Below are 27,927 nucleotides of genomic sequence, written 5' to 3' on the forward strand. Positions count from 1 at the left end.
AGCAAGCATACTGTAGCTATCAATTTGACAAGCTTTTTGTGTTCAATGTCACAACCACCTTGACTTTTGACCTGACCTCAAAATTAATAGTGGTCATCTGCTGATCATGACCAACCTCGCTACCAAGTTTGACATTTTTAAACCCATACACACTCTGGTTAATAGGGCTAGGGTTAGGTTTGATCTACCGACCAACATGTGCAAAACAAGTGTGGCAATCATATATGGATCATGTTGTCCGCTGGCAAACTAGCACCCCTACGTGACAACACCAAAACATATCAGATTCTTTTATAAAAAAACTTCAACACGGAGAGCTTATAAACATCCTATTTATTATTTTGGGTTTTAAATGAATGAATAAAAAAAAATGTCCAAACCATTGGTGTACACAGTAACGGTCAAGTTTTAACTTGTATGACATAAGGCCTTAAAACATAATACTTACAAATTATGAAAAAATGTATTATACTTTGGAACTTTAATTGAAAGGCATTATTACATCATTTCTTTACAGATGTATTTTTCACAATTGGATTATATCATACAATGTTAAGAAGTACTAAATTTTCCTTGCTGAAATGTCACTGAATTGAAATATCAAATAAAACAAGAAAATACAATGCATGTCTGAAGGGCCAAAATGATCAGGGCTCATATATTGAAGGCAAAAAGAACAAAAAAGCAATGTACAGTACAATAAGTTTAGGTAACAATTTCAATAAATTAGTCAACATACAGTATAATTTTATAATCAATGAATTGATTTTATAATTGTTTTTATATATTTCTTGACACAAAAAGTATCAGGGCTCTCGCGAGGGGGCGACTTGGGCGAAGTGGTCGCCTAAAATTCCCAGACTTCGCCCATTTGTAACATCAAAGCGATATTCACTTCGCCGAAAATCTTAGCACATTGTAAATCTGTCAATCAGCGAGTATTTTGCCATTGTCAAATTAGTCAAAACAGGCAATAAGTCATTCGTACAAATTGGTAATCTCCTAATCCGATAATTGGGCCGTGTCATCCAATTACCAAAACATCGCCAGTAGGCGGAGCTATTGAAAGTTAACCAATCAGAATGTACTTTGAGAAGACCATGATCAAATGATATAAGTTCGTTAAAATGAGATAGAAAAGGCAACCTAATTATGGAAAATCGTGTCAAGCATTAATGAAGTTAAAAAGTAATTAATATATATGTATTGAACAAACAATGCAAGACATTAAAACATTGTTGCTTTTGAAGCAGACGGTAATATAGCCATCTCGGCAAGTAGGCGCTAAGAAAATCAATAACATGACGTATCACCAAATATTTGATTGTTTTTTGTGAAATGATAAAAATTGATTTGTAAACACATTTTTTTTTTTTGCTGTATGTAGAGTTTACTTTATACAGTGATTTTCTCCTGTCACAGTTTACGATGTCAAAAAAATTCGGCGAGGTCGCCATTTTGTCAGAACAATTTTCCGAGTTAATTTTTCAACCTCCCATTATGTATTGGTAAATTTTTAATCAAGGACAGTGATTTAAATGTCATTTGGTTTTTAAATGTTAGCATATTTAAAATTATTTAGCAAGAGACAAGTAAATAACAGCATAGCTAAATGTGACATTCGTACCCATCCCGAACGTACCAAAACAAGATTCGTCCCTCTACTATATTGACAGTTAATTTAGGTCATTTTGATTATTTCAAAACCTAAGCTGTCTTTTTTTGTTTGTTTCATTTTAGATGCTTTTTGCTGAGCCAAAAATGATACAATTATTTAATGAACATTTTATATAGTTATAGCAATCAATTTTATGTGAATATAAACTTAGGTGAATGGCATGGCATAGTTTTTGTATCAGGTGTTACAAATATCACTTCTCCTTAAAGTCTCCCCACTTCTCCCTAAATTGGCTGAAGGGAGAAGTCACTTCTCCCAAAATTTTCAGCCTAGTGAGAGCCCTGAGTATGAAGCACATAATTTAAACAAGAGGCCCAAAAGGGCCTATGCTCTACTGGCATGGCTCTTGTGGTCATTTTCAATCCAGAGCATGTACATTTGAGTAATAGGCAACAAATATATAGTTCACTTTTAGTGTTTGGGTTAGCTGAAAACGCTGCACGTTCAACATCTGAGGACAGGAAGTGTTGTAAGCAGATTAGTTGCATGAACTGTTTTAATATGTGCCAAGTAAAGGTAATCTGGGGGTAAAAAATATTTGCTTTCAAAACTGTACTCATCGTCAAAATTTCATTTCTGTAGCTTTAAAAATAAAAAGTCGGTCAAAGGTCAAAGTCAAGGACATCCGAGGACAACATTAATGCTTGTTTGCAAAACTGTTCACTCAAAATTTCATTAAAAAGCAAGGATTTGCATAGTGGTTTCAGACAAAAAGGTTTTTAATATTTCCCAATTTAAGGGAAAGGGGGGAGTCCGTCCCTTTCAAAGAAAAGAGAACTCTTCCCTGGGCCTCTGCCAACGTTGTCGAGGTCGTTTGCATTTGCCGCACTGGTCCCTTGCGGGACAATCTCCGTGGGGGGGCAGTAATGACCCCAGGGGCACAATTTGAACAAACCTTCACAAGCAATTGTGACTTTACATGTAAACTTGGCTAAAAATAGACTTCGCTCATGTAGACTTGGCTAAAAATAGCATTTTTTATACTTTCAAGACCATAATCCAGGCATGCATGGGCAGATCTGGCTGGTTTTCAAAAGGAACCAAGTTCTAATGGATATCTAAATACTGTACAAGTTTCATCGAGATACAATCAAAACTGAAGACTGAATCATGTTCACAAGCAATTGTTTACAGACGAACTGATTTTATAATACTTTCAAGGCCCATAATCTAGGCATGCATGGTCGGATCTGGCTGGTTTTCGAAAGGAACCGAGCTCTAATGGATATCTAAATACTGTACAAGTTTCATCGAGATACAATCAAAACTGAAGACTGTATCGTGTTCACAAGCTAGTGTTTACACAATAGCATTTTTTTTATACTATCAAGGGCCATCATCTAGGCATGCATGGGCGGATCTGGCTGATTTTCGAAAAGAACCGAGCTCTAATGGATATCTAGATACTGTACAAGTTTCATCGAGATCCAATCAAAAATGAAGACTGTATCATGTTCACAACCAATTGTTTACACAATAGCATTTTTTTATACTATCAAGGGCCATAATATAGGCATGCATGGGCGGATCTGGCTGGTTTTCGAAAGAAACCGAGCTCTAATGGATATCTAGATACTGTACAAGTTTCATCGAGATATAATCAAAACTGAAGACTGTATCGTGTTCACAAGCAATTGTTTACAGATGCACAGGCGCACGGATGCACATACTACATACACATTACCATCGCATAAGCTCTTCTGGCCTTTGGCCAGAAGAGCTAAAAAATTGGAAAGCAATGATTAAGTGCTTAAATATTGCTGTTCCAACATTATTCTCATGACCTTAGTAGAATAAGTTATTTCCTTTTAGAAAATTATTGAATTGGTTCATTTTTAGCACAGAATTTATATCACATTTCTTGTCCTAGTGTTGATAACTGTTTCAAAAACTGTGAGGCATTTGAGATGTCACTGCATCCGTACACAACTCTCTTCGGGGATGTTGTAGACTTTGCTTTGGCATAATCAACAAGATTCTGGTACTCTATGTAATTTCCACCTCCAATAACGAACACATAGGCTTCTTGAAATGGGGATTTGTTTCTAGGGACTGAAGAATCAGCACGGAGAAGTTTGGGATCAAAGTAGCGAAAGTCCTCAATATCCTGCATCGTTTTCAGTTCCATCAGGGCATCAACAATCCTTGTAGCTGGCAAGTTATGTTTTTTGATGACCAGATTCTTGACTCCCTCCATCAAGAACTGTGAACCTTGGGACATCAATTTGGAGAACATGTTCACAGTTTTAGTTCCACCGCCTCCATACTGACTGGGAGCTGCAGTCATTTTTGTGTATGATTTCCATCTCCGTATATACTGAATAGAGGAGATGTCACAGTTTGCACCCTGAAGAGCAACACAGTACTGGTCGATCTGAACATCGCTCATTGTTGGACCACAAATTAGAGCAATAAGGAATAGTCTAACTTTGTCTTCTGGGGTTCCTGCCTCAGGATCAGATATGATCTCCATCAAGTTGTCAAGAACAGCTTTGCTCATAAGCTTTTCTTCAGTTTCAAAGTAGACATCAAGTTTTCTAGTTTTTATCTGATCAAGCAAAGCTGTAGCAATGTTTGTATGCATGTCAATAAGCCTTTTCTTTTCAAGCAGCTCAGGAAGGGAGCTCACTGCTGATGTTAGTCTTGCGGTGTTGTCGGACAACATGCTTATTGCCCCTTCATCTTCACCTTCCACCCCCATGGCAGCTTTTAAACTCTTCACTTCATCTTCCTTTGCTCTGTAAGCATCTAGTTCTTCTTGCACAGCTTCAGCTACTTCTGGGAAGGGATTCCCTTTCTGGCTCAACCAAAAGCGATCAGAGTGACAAAGGTCATAGCTCTTTTTCTTTTTTGACGGTCTTGGACTTCCTTGGGACTTAGACTCACCAACTTCTTCAATTTCAGCTCTGTTCAGTTTCAAGTCCAGCACATCATGACTCAGAGCCTGATATGTCCATGTATGGTGCAACATAGTTGCAATGTCAAGATTTCTATCTAATAGCACTAACAGTGGTCTTTGAAAGCTAAACTGGCCAGCTTGAATACTATCGCTTGTAAAAAAACTATTGCGAGCATCTCTCAGGTTTTCTCGAAGTTTCTTGTCAAGCTTCTCTGCTACCATTTCTGCAGCATTTCCTCTTGGACTTCTGATGATAGGCACAGTTCCTAGTGTTACAAATACTGAAAACAAGCTATCGACAATAGTGTCCATGATCTGTTCCATTTCTGTATCCTTTACGTCTCCTTTGTTTATAGCATAGTATGATATGCTGTCTCTATCTTGATGACGCAGAGTGAACATGTCATCTTCAAGTGAAATGAAATTAAGATATTGGTCAAATACTTTGGAAATCTGTGGCACAGTATTTGCATGTATCGCAGCATTTGCCAGCTCTTCCAATCTTTGTCGGGGGATGGCTGAAATGAAGTTAAGATAATAACTCTCATACAGCTGATTTTGTAAGTCTCTACAGATTCGCTGAACGTTATCCTCAGTCGGCATGACAAAGTAGACAGCCGGTACATCTGGGATGGAATCACGATCCGAGTGGAGATTTAAGTGAAGCGTCACACCGAGGTCTCGCAGCTCTTTTACACCAAGTAGGGGAGAAATGATGTCCTGTCCGAAACGGTCATACACCAGGATCTTCCACTGAGGCTCAGCATTCGTTGATTTGTTTACAGTAACATTGAAATTAAGCATTCTTTTCAGAGAAATTATTTGTTTTTCTCTCAACGAGGTCGCCATTTTGACAGCTGATGACGTGGATGGGCACGTGTTTTGTTTTTTAGCCAAAACGGCATCGGCTGAAGACGGTAGTGGCGCAGAAGAAAGGTATTTATCGGTTAAAGATGCAGTTCATAGTCAATATGATAAGTGTATATATAGTATATTTTAAGTGTTCTACTGTACTAGTTACGTTTGATCTTTCATTCGCTTTTATAGATTTTGTTGATGGACGTGAGAAGACGGAAGCATGCACAACTCGCCAAAGGAAAGAAACACCATTATACAATGAACTTAATTGGTAACAGTAGGATATATAAAAGGCCAACCGTGATAATTAGAAACTCGAGGCATGTGCTCAAATGATGTCCAGTCTGATGATTTACCTGAGACTCTCATAATATAAAACTATGAACGATGCTGATAGAGTTTTGAAATATTACTTGAAAACATAAAACTTCAATCATTCACAACAATTGAACATATTCAAATTCAAAAGTGCTGCAGGATGTCTAAAAAAACATCAGATTAGCGTAGTGGTCAGCACATTGGCTTCTAATCAAGACATTCCAGGCCTGACACATGTGAGTTTGGCTTGTGGTCATCAAGCCGAACTAGTTGGATTCCTCCAGGTACACACGTACTCTCGTTTCTGTCAAAGCACAAGGCCACACCCTCGGGTTACACCGTGCCAGCATAAGAATGTTGCAATAAATTGTTTTACAATCCTTGTAAATTAATAAGTTTAAACCAATCACCAAACAATAAAACGTAATCTTATACGAGTGACGCTTCTATTTTGAGTACATACAAACAACATAGATGTGTATTCTTTGCTTTGAGGTCAACGGGACGTCGTGTAGTCGATGACAGGTTTGCTTCACAAAAACAATCGAACCGAAAAGAGATCTTGACACATGTGTACACACAAAAATTTGTAAAAGGTATGCCTATAGTTTCATAAACCGGCCATTTTATAGTAATATTCCTAAATACCCAAGCATGTCCTGTTCAATTGGATAAGTTGTTGGGAAGGGGGGGGGGGGTGGCATCTGTACATCTGACACTTTGAAGCAATTGTTTTATTTTCTTAGGGAGTATTTTAAACAAAACAACTTTTCTTTTTAGTCCCGGGGACACATCCTGGTTCACGGCTCACTTTGCTCGATATTAAATAAGACTATGTAAATGCCGAAAAATAATTCAAAGACAAATGCAATAAAAGCAACGCCCTATTTACTGTTCTATTTTTCAGACAGTAAATGGGACGATTTAACTTGATATAAAAACGAGTATGTCACGTGACTCACATGGGTTGCATGACAAGAAGTACATGACATCATGTGATCTGGGTCGACGTTATATTCTATACACGCTCACGGTCTGACCATTGGAATCTATACAGCCTTAAATGTTTCCGTAAAGTAAACCATGAAACTGTTGACTGCGACCATTTCAACTAGTTCTATTTCCGGATAGCACTTTAGCTCCCGTTTTAGTATAATAACTATTTTAAGGGATTATAACTTGGACTTCCAATATGTCGACATGGATAAACAGCCTCAAGTCAACTCTGTAAGTGCTCCGTCACCATGATTTGTCGCTGTGGTACGAAAGGATTGGGATCAAGTATGCTAACAGTAAAAGATGTATGATATTACTTTGACGTTTGAAATATCAAAGACGAATATTTGAATGTTATTTTATGTATGTTTGGTTCATAATGGTACTTTGTCAAGTGTAACACCCACAAACCTGCTTCAAAGTTGAAGTCACTATTGCAGTTAATTGTAACCACAACCCAGGTCTGGGGAATAGTGGGGACTTTGACTTTCGGTCCAGCCTATCTAAAATTAAAATTCCGCCCTGCAGCGAAGAACTAATGGTCAAACCAAATTAAATGCTCCCACATCCCGGGAACCCTAGGTAAGATCCATTCCAGCTATATTTTGCGCGAAGATAAAACCACACTATTCATCCGGCACTGCCAGGCCATCTGGAAGGTAAAAACATGGCCCATTTCCCTGACTACATGTATCCCTGGACTGGGTCGGGCGTGGTTACAAATGACTGGTGCATAACATTCTAAATGCAATGTCAGATTCTAATTGAGAGAATTGCTCCCATTTGTCCAAATTTTATTTTCATCAATTGTGGCAATAAAAGCAGATCAGATATCATGCACAGTAAAGATTTTCCTTTTCTTTTTATAACTTATATATCTTGAAGAATATCAAAGACTGTGGGAACTGAAAGGTTTTATACCAAGACTTACAGTCATAGTTGAAAATGACAAAGTTGTCAAGTATTGCATTATTCAAATATAATTTCAGGTTATGCAGGTTGTTGAGAGCAATATGATGAGGGAAGGCAGGAAAGAGTACCAGAGTCTTATAGTCTGGTAATGTTAACAAGAAATGTTTAAAACACCTTCATTTTTTAATCATGATTTTCCAATATGATATAATGTGTATTGTGATCCGAAAATTGGACTTTTTTCTTTTTTGGATTTTTAGGAATATTTAACTGCTTCAGACTTTGAAATAATATCATGACAGTAAAGCAAACCACAAAGTACATGTATGTTTTAATATATTTTGCCTAATACTACCGTACAGGCCATCCATATAGCATACTTTTGTTGTAAAAAACATCTTAATATTTGCACAATAGGTTTTAAGACTGATTTTTTGAAGGTGATCAACAAAAGACAGATTTTCATAGAATTTTCTTTTATATTATGATTTAATTGCAGTATGTACTCATGGTAAAATGGTGTTCGAGAGGTGGCAAATAAGGATTTGCTTGCAGCATTGAAGAACGATAATATGTATGTTGTATTTGTTTTCTTCTATATATGTGAATACTGTGTTAAACTTTAAATCTTGCCATGAAATAAGTATCATGCATTCCAGTTTCAATTTGCCAGTATTACTATATCATAATCCTAAAAGATCCTCTACAACTAAACTTTGTGCAATAATGTTTATTATACATGTGAAATTCTTGTAATTTCCTGCTAACAGCATTTATTCCTGTATTGCATATAAACTGATAAATGCCCAAGATTGCCAAAAAATTGTTAACTGCTGATCTTTGATAAATGGGGATGCTTTTAATTTATATCTTAATATTTTTTCAGGCAAAGAACAGAAAGAAAGGTTCTCTTAACATAGAAAGTAAAGAAATAATGATGTTCACACTACAGTTGACAATCTGGATGTGTTTCCTTTGTTATTTGAACATGATTTATTTTAACTTACATAACAAGTATGCACTACAATAATGAATATATATATTTATACTAATGATATTCCATTAAACATGGATATGGAAAAAAATATTCTTTGACAGTGCAAGATAAGATAAATCAAGACATAGTCAGAGTCTTCAGTTAACTTGGATGTGTTCCATTTGTTTCATCCACATACTTGAAATTTGTCTTGTAACTACATGTATTTTTATGAGGTTAAGTGGTTAGTAATCAACCTTTATCATAACATTTTCTTATTTGGGTATAGTATGTATTTATGTTGACACTATGTGTACCTTCATTCTCTTCATTTTTCTGTACAAAACAAGACCAAATGTGTCATTTTAGTTTAACCATTTTAAACTGTATTTATTATACTCTTCATTGAATAGCCATTCGTATATTATCGAACATTTTAACAAATTTAAATGTGTTGTTATTTTGATTATATTGTATCGGTGTCATAGGGTACATGTCCATTCCTAGCCTTCAAGATAAAACAGATATATTCTTTATATATTCTTTGTTGTAAAATGTGTTCTTTATGCATAAACATATAGAGTGGATACAGAGAACTCAACACTTAGCAATTTCTTACAAAATATCTAAGGGTTTCTCTGCATGTGATTGCAACATTCAGTGTACCTCATGTTATATAATACATTATAAATGATCAATAAAACAGATTAAGAACCAAAGCTGTTGTTAAATACTGTATATGTACAAGATAATACCGGGACTGTATAGACACCAATGTTTGTCCCAACTTGAAGATGTATAGATTCCAATGATTGCCTTGAGTTGAGGCTGTATAGTTTCCAATGTTTGTCTTAAGCTGAGGCTGTATACATTCCAATGTTTGTCTTCAATTGGGGCTGTATAGATTATAATGTTTGTCTTCAGTTGAGGCTGTATAGATTCCAATGTTTGTCTTCAGTTGAGGCTGCATAGATTCTAATGTTTGCCTTCCGTTGAGGCTGTATAGATTCCAATGTTTGCCTTCCGTTGAGGCTGTATAGATTCTAATGTTTGCCTTCCGTTGAGGCTGTATTACGTCCAATGTTTGTCTTCAGTTGAGGCTGCATAGATTCTAATGTTTGCCTTCCGTTGAGGCTGTATTAATTCTATTGTTTTCTTTCAGTTAAGGCTGTATAGATTCCAATGTTTGTCTTAAGCTGAGGCTGTATAGATTCTAATGTTTGTCTTCAGTTGAGGCTGTATTACGTCCAATGTTTGTCCAAATTTGAAACTGTTTAGATTCCAATATCTGTCTTAAAATGAAGCTGTTTACAGTCCAATGTCTGGCCTACGGTGTAGCTGTATAGATTCCAATGTTGATCAAACATGGGAACAATGAGATATAATTGTTTATTGCCTTGCAAAGTATTTATTTTATTTAAAATTGTCATCTTTTGTCTTTATAATTATCTGAAATCTCAAAAAATGTGGATAAAGAAATTTTTATATATTTTACGACATTTCAATGGGGGTGTATAGATTCCAGTGGTCAGACCGTGAGCGTGTATAGAATATAACGTCGACGTGATAACGTCGACCTGTGATCTGATTGTCACATGATTGTTTTCTGCGTTTAAAAGGCAGCACAAAGAGCAATAGTTTGATTGAATTTGAAGAGCTGCAATCACATGTTTAGTATCAAAATGCGTCTCATAGTGTTATTAATTGTTGCCATTAATGTTGCTGCATGTTTTGGACTACACAGGTGAGACAAACTTTGTCATCAGTTTAATAGGAAATTATTTTTTATTAGTTTATACTAGCCACAATAATGGTTTATACTAGCCACAATAATGCGCGTTTAGGGGACTTTTTTAACATTTGGGTATTCATTTTGTTCCCTAAACGCCACAAGTCAACTGAGCAGTACCAATGTAAATATATTCTTCAACGATTACTCTAAAACACTTCACTGTCAAATTAAAACACAAAGTTACACCCCTAATTATTTGAGCCACACTCAAGTGTTTTATGAAACACAAACACAAATAATCAGTTTAATTTAGATCGACTTCTGTCAATAAAGCATCGCCAATTTGAAACCATCTAGCAGGTGCCTGATATCTTTCTGCTCAATATACTAAGTGCTGAGATCTGTCATTCTTGGCTAGGAAAACAACAAGTGGGTTATGGATGCATAGAGTCGCCAAATCAAATATTGTCAAAGACTCTGAAGCAGCTGTTTATATGGATCAAGTTGATACAGGGAGTACATGTACAAATATCTTGTTTTTTGTGTTCCACTGGACATCTGGTTCCTGAGGGAAACTGTAAGGCCCCTTATGTCTGTCTTTTCCCTCGATGTCTGGTTTTGGCGTTCACCCCAATCTGGTTTCCCTAACTACAATTATGAGTGATCCGGTATACTTTTTTTATTATTTTGACATTTCTTATGCATCCCTGTAACGCTACAAAATTCTACCATTTAACCACGGGCGAAAGAATATATAGTAATAATATCATAATGCATCAATGTTGAATAATAATGACAAAGTTGTTCAATATATACCTGACAGTGATCTAAACCAGATTACCATTACACATGTACACAACCTGTCAGATTTGTCCCAGATTTACAGATATCGGGATACTTGATAAAGAATCGACACATGTAAGTGTTTTATGATATCTGAACATGTTTTTTTGGCATAATGACGTAAATTAATATATGTTTAATAGTAGGCAATAATATTTTCGTAGAAAATTTGAATTTATAACGGAGATAATTCCAAAATTGTGGCCGCGAGGATTCTCTGCGCAAGGACTGTTTGCTACTTTTTGCTGGGATTGTGGACGTCACAAGTCGGCCATAGTAAAAAAAATCGTCAAAAAACTCATTTAGGTGGACTACTGGTTTCCATACTTTAGCATCTTGTTTTGAATTAAATTAGACCTTTTTCTCGAGAGAAAAACTCTGTTTGTCACCCACACAGTTTATCCAGTTTTGACTTTAAAAACAACCACATTATTGGCATTAACTATTTCTACACATAATGCATTCCAATATTTTATAAATTTATGGACAAACAAGTTTAGTTGAATGTATTTTATAAGCTATTAGTTTCTGTGTCTAGTTATTATGTCAGTTTGATGTGATGGTTGATAAAGTAAACAATGTAGTGAAGACTATACACTTGTATCATTTCAAATATTTGTATGAGATCACCTTCTCTGTTAACCTTCTCTTTTCTAAAGTTTAGACCAATTAAACGATGCCCATATGGAAGATGAGAAAGTTATGTTTGTTGTTTTTCACAGTTTTTAATATTCTATGTTGGTGGGTGTGTACCGGTAAGTTTATTTATCCTTGCACTCAGGCAAGGCCCATTCAGCGAGTGCTCCGATAAGATTGTTAGACATATTAGGTTTTTAGAGCATAGTGCACAGACAGAATGTTACCCTGGTTAGAGCTACCCTGGTTTTTTAATGTGCACCAGTGTATAGCTCTGTCACACAGGACCCCCATTTTACATTCTACCCAAAAGACAGGTTTCTGAAGACATAAGTTATATAATATGAGATCTCCATAGTCAAGATGAGGTGGAATGAGAATTTTGTACAGCATCGGAAAGTGTCTTTTGTCCATACCTGGTATATGCACAAAATTACTCGAGATCAGGCTGTGTACTTTGTTTTGTTTATTAATGTGCAAGTCACAATTGAGTTTATTTCAGAACAGAATAGACTTGGCTTTTTTTAGAGATTTTCTTCGCTTTCACAATATCAGTTACTTAAGTCAAACATGACATTATCCATGTCACATTGATCATAGCCCATATGAAAAACTTTATCCTGTTTATATATAACTTTATACTGAATTTCAATAGTATTGCTTCATTCACACATACGATGGACATCCTTTTGAAGTAAATCTACATCAGCGTTGCATTGTATAAACTATATAATTTTGTGTAATCTGCAAGGAGACAACCTTACTTCTTCTGGTTCCTCACTGACATAAATGACAAACAAGAGTGTACCTAATATTGAGCTCTGAACAGGAACACCAGCCCTCTTCTGACTGCGCTAACTGGGCCTGCCTTTTACTCATAAAATCAGTAAAGTAAACCTGGGGAAAATATTTGCCCAGTGTCAGACTAGCTAAATCACATGACAGCCAAACTCATATTCAGTAGCAACTGAGGCGAATGGGCAATTTTTTACCCAAGCTTACTACATTACACGCACAGAGCTCTACCGATTGGCAGGATATTAAAATACTCAAGTTCGGGAATTAGACTTAGCCAAGTTTTACTTCCAGAATGTTTTTTCAACAATCCTCCCTCAGTGCTCCAGCCAATCCCTCCTGATCCAGGACAAAAATAGCTTGAGGAGACATCTAAAATCATAATATTGGGGAATGAGTGTGCACTACCAAATCCAAACCAAATAATGCTAAATTTGACCAGTTTAATTTCTTTGCGTTTCAGAATCAAGCTGCACAAAGCCAAGTCAGCGAGAAGGACATTGGAAGAAGTTGGCACATCCATAGAATCTCTCAGACTAAAATACTTAGCCAAAGATTACCATTTAGGGGGACCTGTTCCAGAGCCTTTGACAAATTATCTTGATGTAAGTGATCATTTTTATGCACCAAAAGGGCCACATACATGTATAGTAATCCTTGTGTCCCCACATTTTTAAAAAAAATAATTTTTGAACGCATATTTATATATACATGTTCAATAATGCGTAACAATCTCACTTTAAAGTACAACAGACACAAATTGAAATCCACTCCATCTTGCAGTGACTTATCTTCGTGTTCATACTGGTGTCTTTAAATATGCTAGTAATCATTATTTCAAATTGCATGGGAAGGCAGGGTTCGATATTAAAGGCTCAACCAAATGACATTCATTAGTAGATAGATGGTCCGGGTCTAGCTATGTCTGAGCTTTCCTGATAGGTCGTGTTCTGAATCAGTCACGTGTTCGCTGAAATAAATTCTACAAGCAAATCAAAAGGATTGTAGTAATGTCAAAAATTGAATTATCCACATGAATGTATACATTTGTTATATCAACTGTTTATTATATCATGGATAATATCCCAAAAACAGCAACTATGTTTTAAGACTCTGCATCCATATTTACATTTCAGGCTCAATATTATGGTGAGATTGGTATTGGATCTCCCGCCCAGACCTTCAATGTTGTGTTTGACACAGGATCTTCCAATCTTTGGGTACCATCCAAGAAATGCCACATAACAGATATTGCCTGTTGTAAGGAGTCAATGCGTTATAAGTCATATTAAGCAAACATTTCATGAATTAATAGTGTATGTAGTTTAATATTTCATTAAAAACAAAAAATAAATATTTGTATTATACCGTAGTTTTCATAAAGCAGTAACATTTAATTTATCGACGTATCTATCATCTATCTTACCGGTAGGTAATTTATACAAGGGTTTGAATGTATTTTATTTATGTACTTAGTCAACTGAAAAGGTTCAATTCTGAACATTTTTTGTCACCATTGACTCAAGATTAAAACAATGCCAAACAAATTCATTTGCTTGAAATAAATGCAGCTAGTTTAGCAAACTATTAAAGCATTGAATGCTTGTCAAGTTAAAACTTAAATACATGTCATGCTTCTGAACTGATTGATGAGGAGGCAACAATAGACATGTGTATATACTTCTGGTTTTATTTCATTGGGATGACTGTATGCTGAATTCCTTATTTAGAAGTCATTTTATTTGCCTTCAGTGTTGCACAACAAGTATGACAGCACAAAGTCATCTACGTACAAGGCAAATGGAACAACCTTCGCCATTCAATACGGATCTGGCTCCCTCAAAGGCTTTCTCAGCACCGACACTGTTACAGTGAGTCACATGTCATTTTTTAGTGTTTTCTTAAAGTCAAGGAACGTTCATAGATATTATGTTTTGTATAAAGCTGGGCTTAAAAATATGTTCTAGGAAACTTAGTCCACATATTACAAATGGCAATACATTCTAGGTATAACACTGGCTTTAATAACTGTTGAGTTCTGCTACTTGATCAAGTGAGAAATATGGATGAGCTCTTGCATCCACTTTGGGTTCTCTTCTTGTATAAAGTTCTAGTGTGGTTTTCATATGAATTGCTTTGAAATGTGCTGTAAAAAATAAATTAAAAGCATGCATTGATGTCTATCTTATCTAGTGATAGCAATTTTACCCATGAAAACAAAGCAAAACTAATGAACAATTGTTTTTTTATTTAAAACAAGTACATGTATATATGATTACTATCTTAAGTGTATAGTAAATGAATGATACAGCATTTCAAATATATGTATTAAATAGAGGTGCACCTTTTTCAGATTGGCTCTCTGAAGATCAAAGACCAGACATTTGCTGAGGCGACAGACCAGCCAGGTATAACGTTTGTTGCCGCCAAGTTTGATGGCATTCTGGGTATGGGATACAGCACAATCTCAGTGGACGGAGTAACGCCGGTGTTTGACAACGCTGTACAAGAGGGACTCGTGAGCCCAGCCATGTTCTCATTCTGGCTCGACAGGTTGGTTTCATTTTTAGCATAAGTGTTGTTTTTAAGAGAAAAGTCACAGCTGTTGTGTTGTCATCAGTGTGTGAAAACTTCTGATCTTGCTCATAACTCAAAAAACGTTCAAAGCAATCAGATGAAACTCGGCGCATGTTGCAACCTCATTAAAATCAGATCCCCAATACATGCTTCACGACGTTACGCTATGTGGATCTGAGGACTTCGGGTAAGGGGTCACCTCAGATTGACCTCTCCACTAGCCAATGAAATTGCTCGTTACGTCGAAGGCAGACACGAAGCTGACGTTTTCTCCAAACGTCATGGCCGAATTAAGCTGTGAGTATATGGCAATTTTACAAAAAATAGCAAGTTCGTATGCTCAGAATGGTGTTGTTTTGATGAAACTTTCAGGGTTTCTTCCGAAACTACTTTTCTCTCTGTATACCAAATGCCATTAAAAGGACACCATTTTAAGATGCTGCAATAGCCGTTTATTTACGAGGTAAACACCGGCATCCGTCACTTGTAGATGTAAACCGATTGCTACTGGATTAAGTTTATAATAAATATTCCTTTCCATCCTGTATTTTCTTTTAACTGTTTTTTTTACGTGTCATTAATTACTGTCATCCTTGACCTTGTTATTTATTTCACGCTTCGTTAATTTATCAAAGGCTAACAGTCACTGATTTTCAGAAAGAAATTGTTAAAGTGGGCAGGGAGATCCCGGGTCAGCATCGTCACCAACGACGCCATTTAAAGTTTCAACCAAACCTGATACGTTACGAACGTTATCATTGGTCATGATTTAGTGCACCTGCTTATGAATATGCAAGTTATAAAGGTTAACTTGAGGTGACCTCTAACGTCATGTTCTCAGATCGTACATAACGTAATGAAATGAAGTGAACGTCACGATATGATTTTAATGAGATTGCACATGTTGCTAACATGTATTTGTCAGGCCCAAAAATCTGACCTCTATAATTGTCCAGGTATGCCCCTTTTTCAACAAAAAAAATGCAGACAAGCTTTAGTAATCAGTAAGCAATACCCTCTCAAATCATACTAATATTATATGGGGTCACCATGCATGAAATTTTCATATAACTGCTAATGGCATGATAAAAGGAAACATTTATTTGTACATACAATAGTTTGAGGTTTGATAGGACAAAAATGAACCATTTTAACTACCATAATTATACTGTATGTACTGTAGTTAATGTACATTTCAATGACTTAATTGGCCATTCCTTCAAATGAAACAAATGCAAAGGTAATGTATTTAATTTCCACTTCAACATTTTAACAACATTTGGTCACATTTCAGAAACCCGGCCAGCTCAGAAGGTGGAGAGCTGATCTTCGGAGGTAGTGACCCTAAGAAGTATACGGGAGATTTCTCTTACCTGAACGTCACCAGAAAGGGCTACTGGCAGTTCAAGATGGATGGGTAGGATACACTTTCAGGATAATTGTTAGCTTGTCTCTTTCTCAAAGAAAAGTGGAAGTATTGTTATAGCTTTGTTGTTGTTATCGACATCGGCATCATAGTCATGCAAACATTGAAACCTTGGCCATAACTAATATATTGAAATTAAACTTGTTACACATGTTGTCAAAGACAATATGCAAATGTATAGCAAGACCAATAACCGATGCTTAAATAATTGTCAAGTTGTGCCCTTGTTTTGAGGGAAAATGCAAAAACTGACCGGCATTTTTGTTTACTCCATGCTTCGCTTGTTGACTGTTGGTATTAGGTATATTTTATTTGCCAATCTTTTTCCCTACCAAGGTGGGTAGACTTTGATCAATGTCACAGACACCCCAATTTATTTTTAGTATTATTCTCACTTATAGAGGCTAATTTGTAACATGACTTGAATACACTTAATGCTTGAAAATCCTGGGATTGTTAGACAACAACTCTGGCAGTTTCATGTCACTTTCATGGAGGAGAAAATACTAGGTGTATACTTCCATGCTCGAAATGCTCTTGGGGAAAATTCTCAGTTTTTTTTTCATATCCATTACTTGTTTAACCTGTGAGATGTCTTACATACTCATCAGATGAATTTTTGTTATTCACTTTAACTGATAATTGAAACAAATCATGAAACTGATAGTGATACAAGAAATAGTTTAAGATAGTTCAAGAAACAAGATAGTATAAACATTCATATGTGAATTAGGTCAGAACATGTGGCCAGACAGACAACATGATAAACTTTTATCTAAAGATAATCTTATCTTGTGATAGTCTTATTTGTATTTGATAATGCTATTGATTGTTGAACATCAGCAAATGGTGAAAGGTCAAGTATAGGTAATGTATATTATCATGAACAGGACATGTTAAATATTGTAATATTAGGAATACATATTAAGTTAATTTACAAGTCCATCATTTCTGATTGGGGTATAATGTGAGTATGAGACTAGGTGAGATATAGTTTGTGGTAATGTGTGTTTATTATTCTCCTGACTTGAACTGCTTTAAATTAACAATTATCTTAATTCCAGAGTGAAGGTATTCTGCCAAAACTTCTATAAGGAGGGCAATGCGGCTATAACCAAGACTGGCTTCTCCTTATCGCTAATGTGTTTCAATCCTTAGGGTGGTTTTGTACAAGAGTGATTTTCAACAGTAGTACTGCAGTGTGGAAAAACTCCTGGTTACCAAATCACTTTTCTTAACAATTCCTAATAAAAAAAAGCTTAGTGGCAATTATTATATAAATATTGCATGGCTTCAAGTGTGACAGAATATATTGTCAACATGAGGGAAATACTGTTACCCAAGGTTAAGTTTAATCAATTTATTCTGTAATTATTGGGAAAGTTGCAAACACCGGAAGTTACAGATTTACCAACACATTTTAAAAGGTGCTTTGCACCTCAGACTTGGCTATTTTAGACTCGCGTGTTATTTGACAGTATCATGTCAACTGGTCAAAACCATACTGTCAGTGTTTGGCAGTATGAAATAAATGCCCATGATGGTTATATGAGAATTTAACATGGGCAGGTCATGTGAGGTATAATAAGTAAACATTCTACAAGGATAGCTTCGCAACTTTTGCTTACACAAACCAGATAAAAAAAACAACAGCTAAGTGGTAGAACCTATATATTGCTGATCAACATCTATATTTTAGTGTGAAGGTTTCCACAAACACATTCTGTAAGGGTGGCTGCGAGGCTATTGCAGACACTGGTACCTCTCTCTTGGCTGGCCCATCCTCTGAAATTCAAGCTCTTAACAAGATGATTGGAGCCACGCCCATTGTAGGCGGAGAGGTAGGGATAAGAAATTTGTTATAAGTTTTATCATAGAAACAAAAATGCAAACTTATTCCATTGCAGTAAATTGACAACCTAGCCAACTTGACCTAAATAGCCATATCCAATTAAAAGATGTAAAAATGGCACAGACAAACATGTGCACACAGATTCAGTGGATTTAATTGTTAAAACAAACATGTTCAATGTCTGATTTTTAACATTATTTCAATTGTACAATTTTGGTTGCAGCTTCTTTTTGTTTTAGCTTGGTTCACATATTAACATTGTAATTATTAATTACTAGTACATGTACCAAGTTCCACTACTCTTGCTGAACTTGTTGTGTTATGCCCCTTGACTAACTACGAAAAAGAAAAATAAGCACCTGCTTGTTCAAAATTATTTTGAACATTATTTTTACCTTTTTCTCAGAGGAAAAAGAGACCACAGTATTTTATGTTATTTCTTACCATGATTTTGGTTGTATCATTTCAGTACATTATTGACTGTGGCAAAATTAACACACTTCCCCCAGTTGTTTTCACTCTTGGCGGCAAGGACTTCACTCTGACAGGACAAGAATATGTGCTTAAGGTAAATTTGGTCCATTTATTTAAGCTATTTTTGATAAAATAGGCGAAAAATGAATCATTGAGTTTGCCAATTATAAATAGAATGAAAGTTTACAAAAAGAAATTTCCAAAGCAGTGTGTGAAGTCATTTGACACAAAATATAACTTCACAAAACATGTTTACTTAACCAAAATTCAAAGATGTGTACTGAAGAAGGCTTTTATACATGTATGTTACATCTCTAGCAAAAGTGATGCCTGAGTCCAAGTTAAGTTCTCAGAACCAAACAAAAATATTAAACTGGATTAAAAACAAAAATAATCACAAGGTCTATATTAAAATAAATTAGAGACCCTTTTAAATCCATCTCAAAGTATTGCTTGTAAATGAGGCACAATACTGAACAAACATGAAAAGGGTCAATTTTGAGCTTGACTTTTCGAAGAATAAGGAGGCTACTACTGGCCCCAGCATCTGCGTACAGTTCAAGCTTTAGGGCAAGTTGGCATTTTCACTTATAACTCAAATACCATTCATTTTCAATGCCTCTTAATACCCCCGGTACTTCACAATTTAATTTTAATATCTTCAGGCCCATCACACAATGATGTTATATAAATCCATATTATCCTAAACACAAATTATGGCTTTTGGTCGACTTATAGTTGGTTTAAGTTTTTGGGAAACTTTGGGTTTTAACTCAGATCTCACTGTTCATTTAATGGCCTTAATACACAGAAGCAATCACAAAATTAGGTTGAATGTCATATCGACCCTTTATACAAATTATGTCCCTTGATTTTGTTTTTAACTTTTTTTTATTGCTTTTGACAAGCATGTTTTCTTAGCTCACCTTAGCCGTAGGCTGAGGGTGAGCTTTTAGGATCGATGATTGTCCGTCGTCTGTCCACACTTAGTTTGTTAACACTCTAGGGGTCACATTTTTGCCTCAATTGTCACAAAATTTGGTCAGGATGTTTGTCACAGTAATGACTCGGACGAGTTTGAATATGGGTCATCTAGGATCAAAAACTAGGTCACAGTGCCCAAATATGGAAAAACCTTGTAAACACTCTAGAGGTAACATTTTCAGCCCAAATATCCTGGAAATTTGTCAGAAAGGTTGTTTCAATGATTTCTAGCTCAAGTTGGGTCATCTGGGGTCAAAAACTTGGTCACAGAGCCCAAATATGGAAATACCTTGTTAATACTCTCAAGGTAACATTGTCAGCCCAAATATCCTGGAAATACTTCAAAAAGGTTGTTTTCATGATTTCTAGCTCAAGTTCGAATATGGGTCATCTGGGGTCAAAAACTAGGTCACAGAGCTCAAATATGGAAATACCTTGTTAACACTCTTGAGGTAACATTTTCAGCCCAAATATCCTGGAAATATGTCAGAAAGGTTGTTTTGATGATTTCTAGCTCAAGTTTAAATATAGGTCATCTGGGGTCAAAAACTAGGTCACAGAGCCCAAATATGGAAATACATTGTTAACACTCTCGGGGTAACAATTTCATACTTCAGAGAAGCCAAATCCCTGTTATTGCCCTTTAATTATCAACAAGTCTATAGCACAAAGTTGAGGTGAGCGATATAGGGCCATCTTGGCCCTCTTGTTTATTTTTCTACCAGGTTTTCACAAAGTGAAACCTGGTTATCAGTACATGACAAACATTGTTTTAGCGGGCTGGCGAGAGGGCATTCAGACTCACCTATGGTATCGAATAATTTTAGTAAGGTTTGATATATAGTGACCAAACTTGGTTCATGTATATAGGAAGAGATTATGGGTACCTTTCATGGGATTGCAATTTGCCTAGGGTCAAGGTCACTGATACTACAAATAAAAAAATGGTTGGTACTGAATAACTTGGGTTAGGGTTGACATATTGCAACCAAACTTAGTACCGGGGTATGTAGGAAGAGTTTATAGAGACCTTTTATTGGATTGTGTTAGGAGCACCTAGGATTAATGTCAAGGTCACTGTTTCTAAAAATAGAAAAAAGGTTAGCATTCAGTTAGGGGTTGACATATAAGGCCAAACTTGGTATACAGGAAGAATTTTGGAGAACATTGATTGGATTTTGTTTGGGGCCCCTAGGGTCAAGGTCATTGTTATTAAGAATAGAAAAATGGTTGGTACTGAATAGCTATAGTTAGGGTTGACATATTGTGATCTAACTTTAAATGTAGAAAGAGTTTATTGAGGTTTTCCATGGGATTGCATTTGGAGCCCCTAGGGTTAAGGTCCAAGTCACTGTTACAACAAATAGAGAAAAAAAAACAGATGAAACTGAATCTCACAACAAAGGCAGTCAATCATTGAAAACCTGGTTTTGTTGCTGTGTTTCTTGTTTACTTTTTCATTTGCCTTTTTTTTCATTGCTTTTGACAGGAACATATTACATCATTATTGAATTCATTTTTAAGACAAAGTGGTATTTAGTCGAGCGCCCTGTCTAATGACAGCTCTTGTTATTTCCTATTCTAACATTTTTCCTTTCGCAGCCCATTTCACATGTGTAAAAGAACTTGACTGATGCATTACTAGTAAACAATGCACATTTTTACCCAAACACCAAGCACACTACCCCAACCCTCCTTCCCTTTCCTACACAGGTAAAAGCAGGAGGACAGACCATGTGTATATCAGGATTTATCGGCCTTGATGTCCCAGCACCTCTCGGACCTCTGTGGATTCTCGGTGACATCTTTATTGGCAAATACTACACTGAGTTCGACAAAGTGAATAACCGTGTTGGATTGGCTAAAGCTGTGCAGAATTCCACCTCCAATTCCTCTGTTGATGCCTTTGAAATGTACCGCTTGGAACCAGCTAGGCTTAAAACTGGGGAAGATGTGTCTGTTACATTTTATTAGGAATCTGATATTGATGATACATAGGAACTAAATGTGTAATACCTGATTGGAGAGATAGTAGTTTATGTTTGATTTGCCCATCAGATATTGATGTTAATGAACATTGACATTTATACAGATATTACACAAAAATATGAAGGTTTACACAGGAAAAAGAATCATAAGAGCATTATAGAGTTCATCTATGTAATACATAACCTTACGCTAGTTATTTAATAATATGACACATGTGACCGAGAATGAACTTTGCACTTTGTGATATCATTATTATGATCTTAGAAATTAATCCAGTATATTAAGTACTTTATTATGCCCCCCATCGAAGAAGAGGGGTATATTGCTTTGCACAGGCATGTCGGTCGGTCGGTAGACCAAAGTTTGTCCGAGAGATAACTCAACAATTCCTGGACGTATGGTCATCAAACTTGACATGAAGGTTGGGCCTGACCAGTAGATGACCCCTATTGATTTTAGGGCTCATCGGGTCAAAGGTCAAGGTCACAGTGACCTTTAATGGTAAAATAATTTTAATGCTTGTCCGAGTGATAACTCAACAATGCCTAGACCTATGGTCATCAAACTTGATATGTTGGGCCTGACCATTAGATGACCACTATTGTTTTTGGGGGTCATCGGGCCAAAGGTCAAGGTCACAGTGACCTTGATTGGTAAAAGGATGTCCAAGTGATAACTCGACAATGCCTGCACCTTTGGCCCTCATTCTTGACTTGGAGGTTGGGCCTGACCAGTAGCTGACACCTATTGTTTTTGGGGCTCATCAGGTCAAAGATCAAGGTCATAGTGACATTGAATGGTAAAAGGTTGTCAGAGTGATAACTCAACAATGCCTGCACCCATGGCCCTCATAATTGACTTGGAGGTTGGGCCTGACCAGTAGATGACCCCTATTGTTTTTTGGGGTCATTGGGCCAAAGGTCAAGGTCACAGTGACCTTGAATGGTAAAAGGTTGTCTGTGTCATTACTCGACAATGCCTGCACCTATGGCCCTCAAACTTGACTTGGTTGTTGGGTCTGACCAGTAGATGACCCCTATTGTTTTAGGGGGTCATCGGGCCAAAGGTCAAGGCCACAGTGACCTTGAATAGTAAAAGGTTGTCGGAGTGATAACTCAACAATGCCTGCACCCACGGCCATCAAACTTGAATTGGAGGTTGGGCCTGAACAGTAGATGGCCGCTATTGATTTTAGGGGTCATTGGGCCAAAGGTCAAGGTAACAGTGACTTTGATCGATAAAAGGTTGCCCGAGTGATAACTCAACAATGCCTGCACCCATGGCCCTCAAACTTGACTTGGAGGTTGGGCCTGACCAGTAGATGACCCCTATTGATTTAAGGGGTCAGAGGTCAAGGTCACAGTGACCTTGAAAGCAAACTCGACAATTCCTGGACCGATGGTTATCAAACTTGACATGAAGGTTGGGCCTGACCAGTAGATGACCCCTCTTGACTTTGGGGGTCATCAGGTCAAGGTCACAGTAACCTTTAATGCAAAAAAGTTACCAAATCTTCTCCCAGTGATATCTCAACAATGCCTGAATCTATGATCATCAAACTTGACATGTAAGTTGGGCCTGACCAGGAGATGACCCTTATTGATTTTAGGAGTCATTGGGTCAAATATCAGGTTCACAGTGACCTTGAATGCGAAAATGTTTCAAGTGATAATTGGACAATGCCTGCACCCATGGCCCTCAAACTTGACTTGGAGTTGTGTCTGACCTGTAGATGACCCCTTATGAATTAAGAGGTCATTGGATCAAAGGTCAAGGTTACAGTGACCTTGAACGAAAAATGCTTGTCTGTGTGATAACTTGTCAATGCCTGCACCCATGGCCCTCAAACTTAACATTTAGATTTTTGGTGACCAGCTGATGACTACTATGGATTTTGAGGTCATAGGTCATGGTCATAACACACTCTATCCTCAAACTTCGAATGGTCATAATCTTAAAACTGCCTCAACGGCATACAATGTTAGCGACAAATCAGCTGTCATTTCGGTCCATGCAAATTTCATTCAATTGTCCATATAATCCTGACAACATGGCGCTCAGGGGGGGGGGGGGGGGGGGGGGCATAATGTTTGACAAACATCTCTTGTTATAATGTATATTGTGGATTTTGTGGATTTTTGTGGATTCAATTTGTCTTCATTATTAGGTATGTGTATTTGCCAAAATTGTCCCAAGGATATAGGCAAAGTGGAATGTTTTTATATCATTAGTTTTACATAGTTGTCCATCTCTTTTTTTATTTCTGTAAAATCTTAGATAAATAAGAATTTATATTTGATTATAATTTTATGTGTATATGGCATAACTATGTTTAATGAACTGAGGCAGAAACAAAGGTTTGTTCACATTTACACAACTGCAAGGTTGCTCATATATTTATACCCCCGACAAACAAAGTTTGAAGGGGGTATTGGAGTCACCCTGTGGTCGGTCGGTTGGTCGGCCAGTCCGTTGCAATTTACCTTGTCCGGAGCATAACTTAAAAACTACTGGATGGAATTGGATTTAACTTCATACAATGATAGAGCATAATAAGAGGAAGTGCAGTGTACAATAACCATAACTCTATTCTTGTTTATTACTGAGTTATTGCCCTTTGTTACTTTTTTCGTCCGGAGTATAACTTGAAAAGTACTGGACGGAATTCATTGGAGCTTCATATAATGGTAAAGCACAATGAGAGGAAGTGCAGTGTTCATGAACCATAACTCTACTTTAGCTAATTACTGAGTTATTGCCCTTTATTTATTTTTTTAGCTGTCAAATATTTTTTCCAGAGATTAACATGCAAACTACTAGATTGAATTTATTAAAACTTAATACAATGGTAGAGCACAATGAAAGGAAGTGCAGTGAGCAGGAACCGCAATTCTATTTCAGCCAATTACAGAGTTACTGCCCTTTGTTACTTTTTCTTGTCCGGAGCATAACTTGAAAACTATTGGATGGAATTTATTAAAACTTAATACAATGGTAAAGCACAATGAGAGGAAGTGCAGTGCACAAGAACCATAACTCTATTTTAGCTAATTACAGAGTTACTGCACTTTGTTACTTTTTTCTTGTCCGGAGCATAACTTGAAAACTATTGGATGGAATTTATTAAAACTTCATACAGTGATAGATCATAATGAGAGGGAGTGCAGTGTACAGGAACCGCAATTCTATTTCAGCTAATTACAAAGTTATTGCCCTTTGTTACTTTTTCTTGTCCAGAGCATAACTTGAAAACTATTGGATGGAATTTAATAAAACTTCATACAATGATAGATCATAATGAGAGGGAGTGTAGTGAACATGAACCACAATTCTATTTCAGCTAATTACAGAGTTACTGCCCTTTGTTATTTTTTCTTGTCCGGAGCATAACTAGAAAACTATTTGATGGAATTAAATATAACTTCATACAGTGATATATCATAATGAGAGAAAATGCAGTGTACAGGAACCGCAATTCTATTTCAGCCAATTACACAAAGTTACTGCCCTTTGTGACTTTTTTCTTGTCCGGAGCATAACTTGAAAACTACCGGATAGAATGTAATAAAACTTTATACAATGTTACAGTACAATGAGATGGAGTTCAGTGTACATGAATCATTACACTATTTTAGCAAATTACAGAGTTATTGCCTTTTTCTGTGTGTTTTTTGTCAAACTTTTGTCCGGACAGTAACTTGAAAACTACTAGTTGGAATTTCATAAAACTTCATACAATGATAAATCATAATGAGAGGCGGCGTTCAGGGGTATTAATCACCTTTAGTGATAGCTCTAGTTGCATCTTTCTTTAGAATTAAGATGAGTGTTTTAGTATAACCCCATACTAAATCGTTTTTTCTGTTTAGCTTCTACAGATGGAAAGGTTTTAGGCTTCCAGATCCGTGATATGATCAACGATCTTGCTGAATATTTTTTGTTTCCTTTAACTATAATTCTGACTACAATACAAAAGTATTTAAAACCTGCTTCATACTTTGTATTAGTATTCTTGGCATTATCAGAAAATGATGCATTCTGTGTGATTCCCATGACCAACCACTTAAATACAAGTTTTAACTGAACTCATTTTGCTGTGGAAATCTATCTAACAATTGAGAATGGTTAAGAATGGACTTCGGAGGCTCTGGTGTCTAAATTGTACATAGGATGTCACTTATTTAGTATTCCTTTTCTTTTCAGGGGTTAGTTTGTTTTTATCAGGATAGCTTCATAGGTTTCCATAAAGGATTGACGCTAAACATCAAAACAATTTGGTATGGCCAAATTGAATGATGTACCTATATACATGACTTCTGTGTAAGCTTGTTGAATCTCATTTCTAATCAGTCATCATAATGAAACCATACACTGGTTTCTCACTTTGGTAACTGTTGTGTTTTGGTGCATTTCAGTTTGTTGTATAAATCATTGTATGATTGATGATTTAGCAATATTTACAATGTTTGGAAGGGAAAATGATCAGTTTTGTACACATTTTTGCTTACAGTTTAGTATGTCCCAAGTTTATTAACATCTCTTGCAAACTTTCATTTCTTACCATTTACCATATAAATGTATATAAAATATAAATGCATTTGAGCATACCCAATTGTATACATCTTACTATACCCAACCCCTCACATGTTTACCATTGTTGCAGTCATAGTTTTGTTTGGCTGTTTTTTGGCAGCAGTATGCAAAAACTTGAATGTGGACAAGATGTACCCGGTACAGGTTAACGAATGCCTACATTTATGTGTAGAGGTCTCTCACAATGGCTAAAATATTTCAAGATTTATGCCACCTGATCTACTGGGAAAAATAGACAAGTGTTAGCCTTACATTTCGTGCTTGGACATGAAATATACATGTGTAGTTTCTGCTGCCACATATGTTAGAGTCTGTCAACCACAAAACACACCCTTGGTTTATATAAAATTATCTGGATTTGATTTAAGTTCACTGCCACTATATCAAGGTAACTCCATTATATTTTCTTTAGGAACACAGGAAAACGTACTACCGTATTTAAAGAAAATAATCACTTGGTTACATAGGCAAAGTTATGATAATGACATGACTGTGAAATAGGAGTATTCAAAACACTATACAATATATACAGGTGACGCAGGGAGGACAGACCCAGTGCATTAGCGGTTTCCTAGGTTTGGACGTTCCACCACCGGCCGGGCCATTATGGATTCTGGGGGATGTTTTCATTGGACAGTTCTACACAGAGTTTGACCAAGCAAACAACAGGCTAGGATTTGCTACTGCTGTACAGCCTTCCAGTTTATAAACTGTTCAATATTGTTTGAATAAAGAAGAGAATATCAAAGCGATACATATTTTCTTGTACAGCATTGTGGCATATAATGCCATCAAATATATTATTAAGTACCGATACATTGATGCGACTTGCAGAGTCCTTATACAGATTCCTCCCAACCCACTATTTCGACTGCATTAGATAAATATTTATTGCAGTCATTAGGATATATATATTAACATGATATGGGAGGCTCATTTGATGCATAGTTGTACAGTAGCTAACTTTTGAGAAAGTAAATAATGTTATTTAAAGCACAATCATTTTGAGTTATATGTATTATGGATGTTTTGGTAATGTACATAAAATAACATTGAACAGAGTGATGATTAAATATTACCAATATTTCATTTCTGTTTTATATTGAAAAACCAATATACAAATATTACAGAAATGCCACTGAACTATGTTTTTCAATAAAATGAAACAAAAGTTTACTTTAACATAGATTTAGGTCTTTAATATATCCAGACAAACACAATATGCACGCAATCACACAAACCTCTCCTTAAGGTAGCATACTCCTAATGGGCACCATTTCAAACTATGATCAGCTTGATAATTTCTTATTACGTATCATTTCCTGGATACAAAAACAAAATTTGAAAGAAATTTAAAGTCAAATAACAATTTTATTTAAATTTGAATTA

General features: G+C 36.1%; 2 protein-coding genes and 1 long non-coding RNA gene across 4 annotated transcripts; 2 read left to right on the forward strand and 1 right to left on the reverse strand.

Annotated features, from left to right (window-relative positions):
- Positions 1-315: 315 nt before the first annotated feature.
- Positions 316-5,442, reverse strand: LOC128232833 (sec1 family domain-containing protein 1-like). The gene has a single exon (XM_052946598.1). It carries the CDS (start codon positions 5,424-5,426, stop codon positions 3,531-3,533), a length of 1,896 nt encoding a protein of 631 aa, XP_052802558.1. The 5' UTR covers positions 5,427-5,442; the 3' UTR covers positions 316-3,530.
- Positions 5,443-6,847: 1,405 nt separating this feature from the next.
- On the forward strand, positions 6,848-9,135 carry LOC128230089 (uncharacterized). The gene is made up of 4 exons (XR_008260168.1): positions 6,848-6,980; positions 7,739-7,806; positions 8,161-8,235; positions 8,548-9,135. It is a non-coding gene; the product is annotated as an uncharacterized LOC128230089 (long non-coding RNA).
- Positions 9,136-10,206: 1,071 nt separating this feature from the next.
- Positions 10,207-27,290, forward strand: LOC128232590 (lysosomal aspartic protease-like). 2 transcript variants are annotated; one of them, XM_052946241.1, is made up of 9 exons: positions 10,207-10,381; positions 13,107-13,248; positions 13,780-13,903; positions 14,396-14,514; positions 14,997-15,196; positions 16,515-16,637; positions 18,346-18,487; positions 18,968-19,066; positions 21,670-27,290. In XM_052946241.1, exons 1-9 carry the CDS (start codon positions 10,305-10,307, stop codon positions 21,928-21,930), a joined length of 1,287 nt encoding a protein of 428 aa, XP_052802201.1. In that variant the 5' UTR covers positions 10,207-10,304; the 3' UTR covers positions 21,931-27,290. The 2 variants fall into 2 exon arrangements, with proteins under 2 accessions (XP_052802201.1, XP_052802202.1); XM_052946242.1 differs by having other exon boundaries at positions 27,071-27,290.
- Positions 27,291-27,927: the final 637 nt, after the last annotated feature.

The sequence above is a fragment of the Mya arenaria genome, chromosome 4 (genome assembly GCF_026914265.1).
Source record: "Mya arenaria isolate MELC-2E11 chromosome 4, ASM2691426v1".
Classification (NCBI taxonomy): domain Eukaryota; kingdom Metazoa; phylum Mollusca; class Bivalvia; order Myida; family Myidae; genus Mya; species Mya arenaria.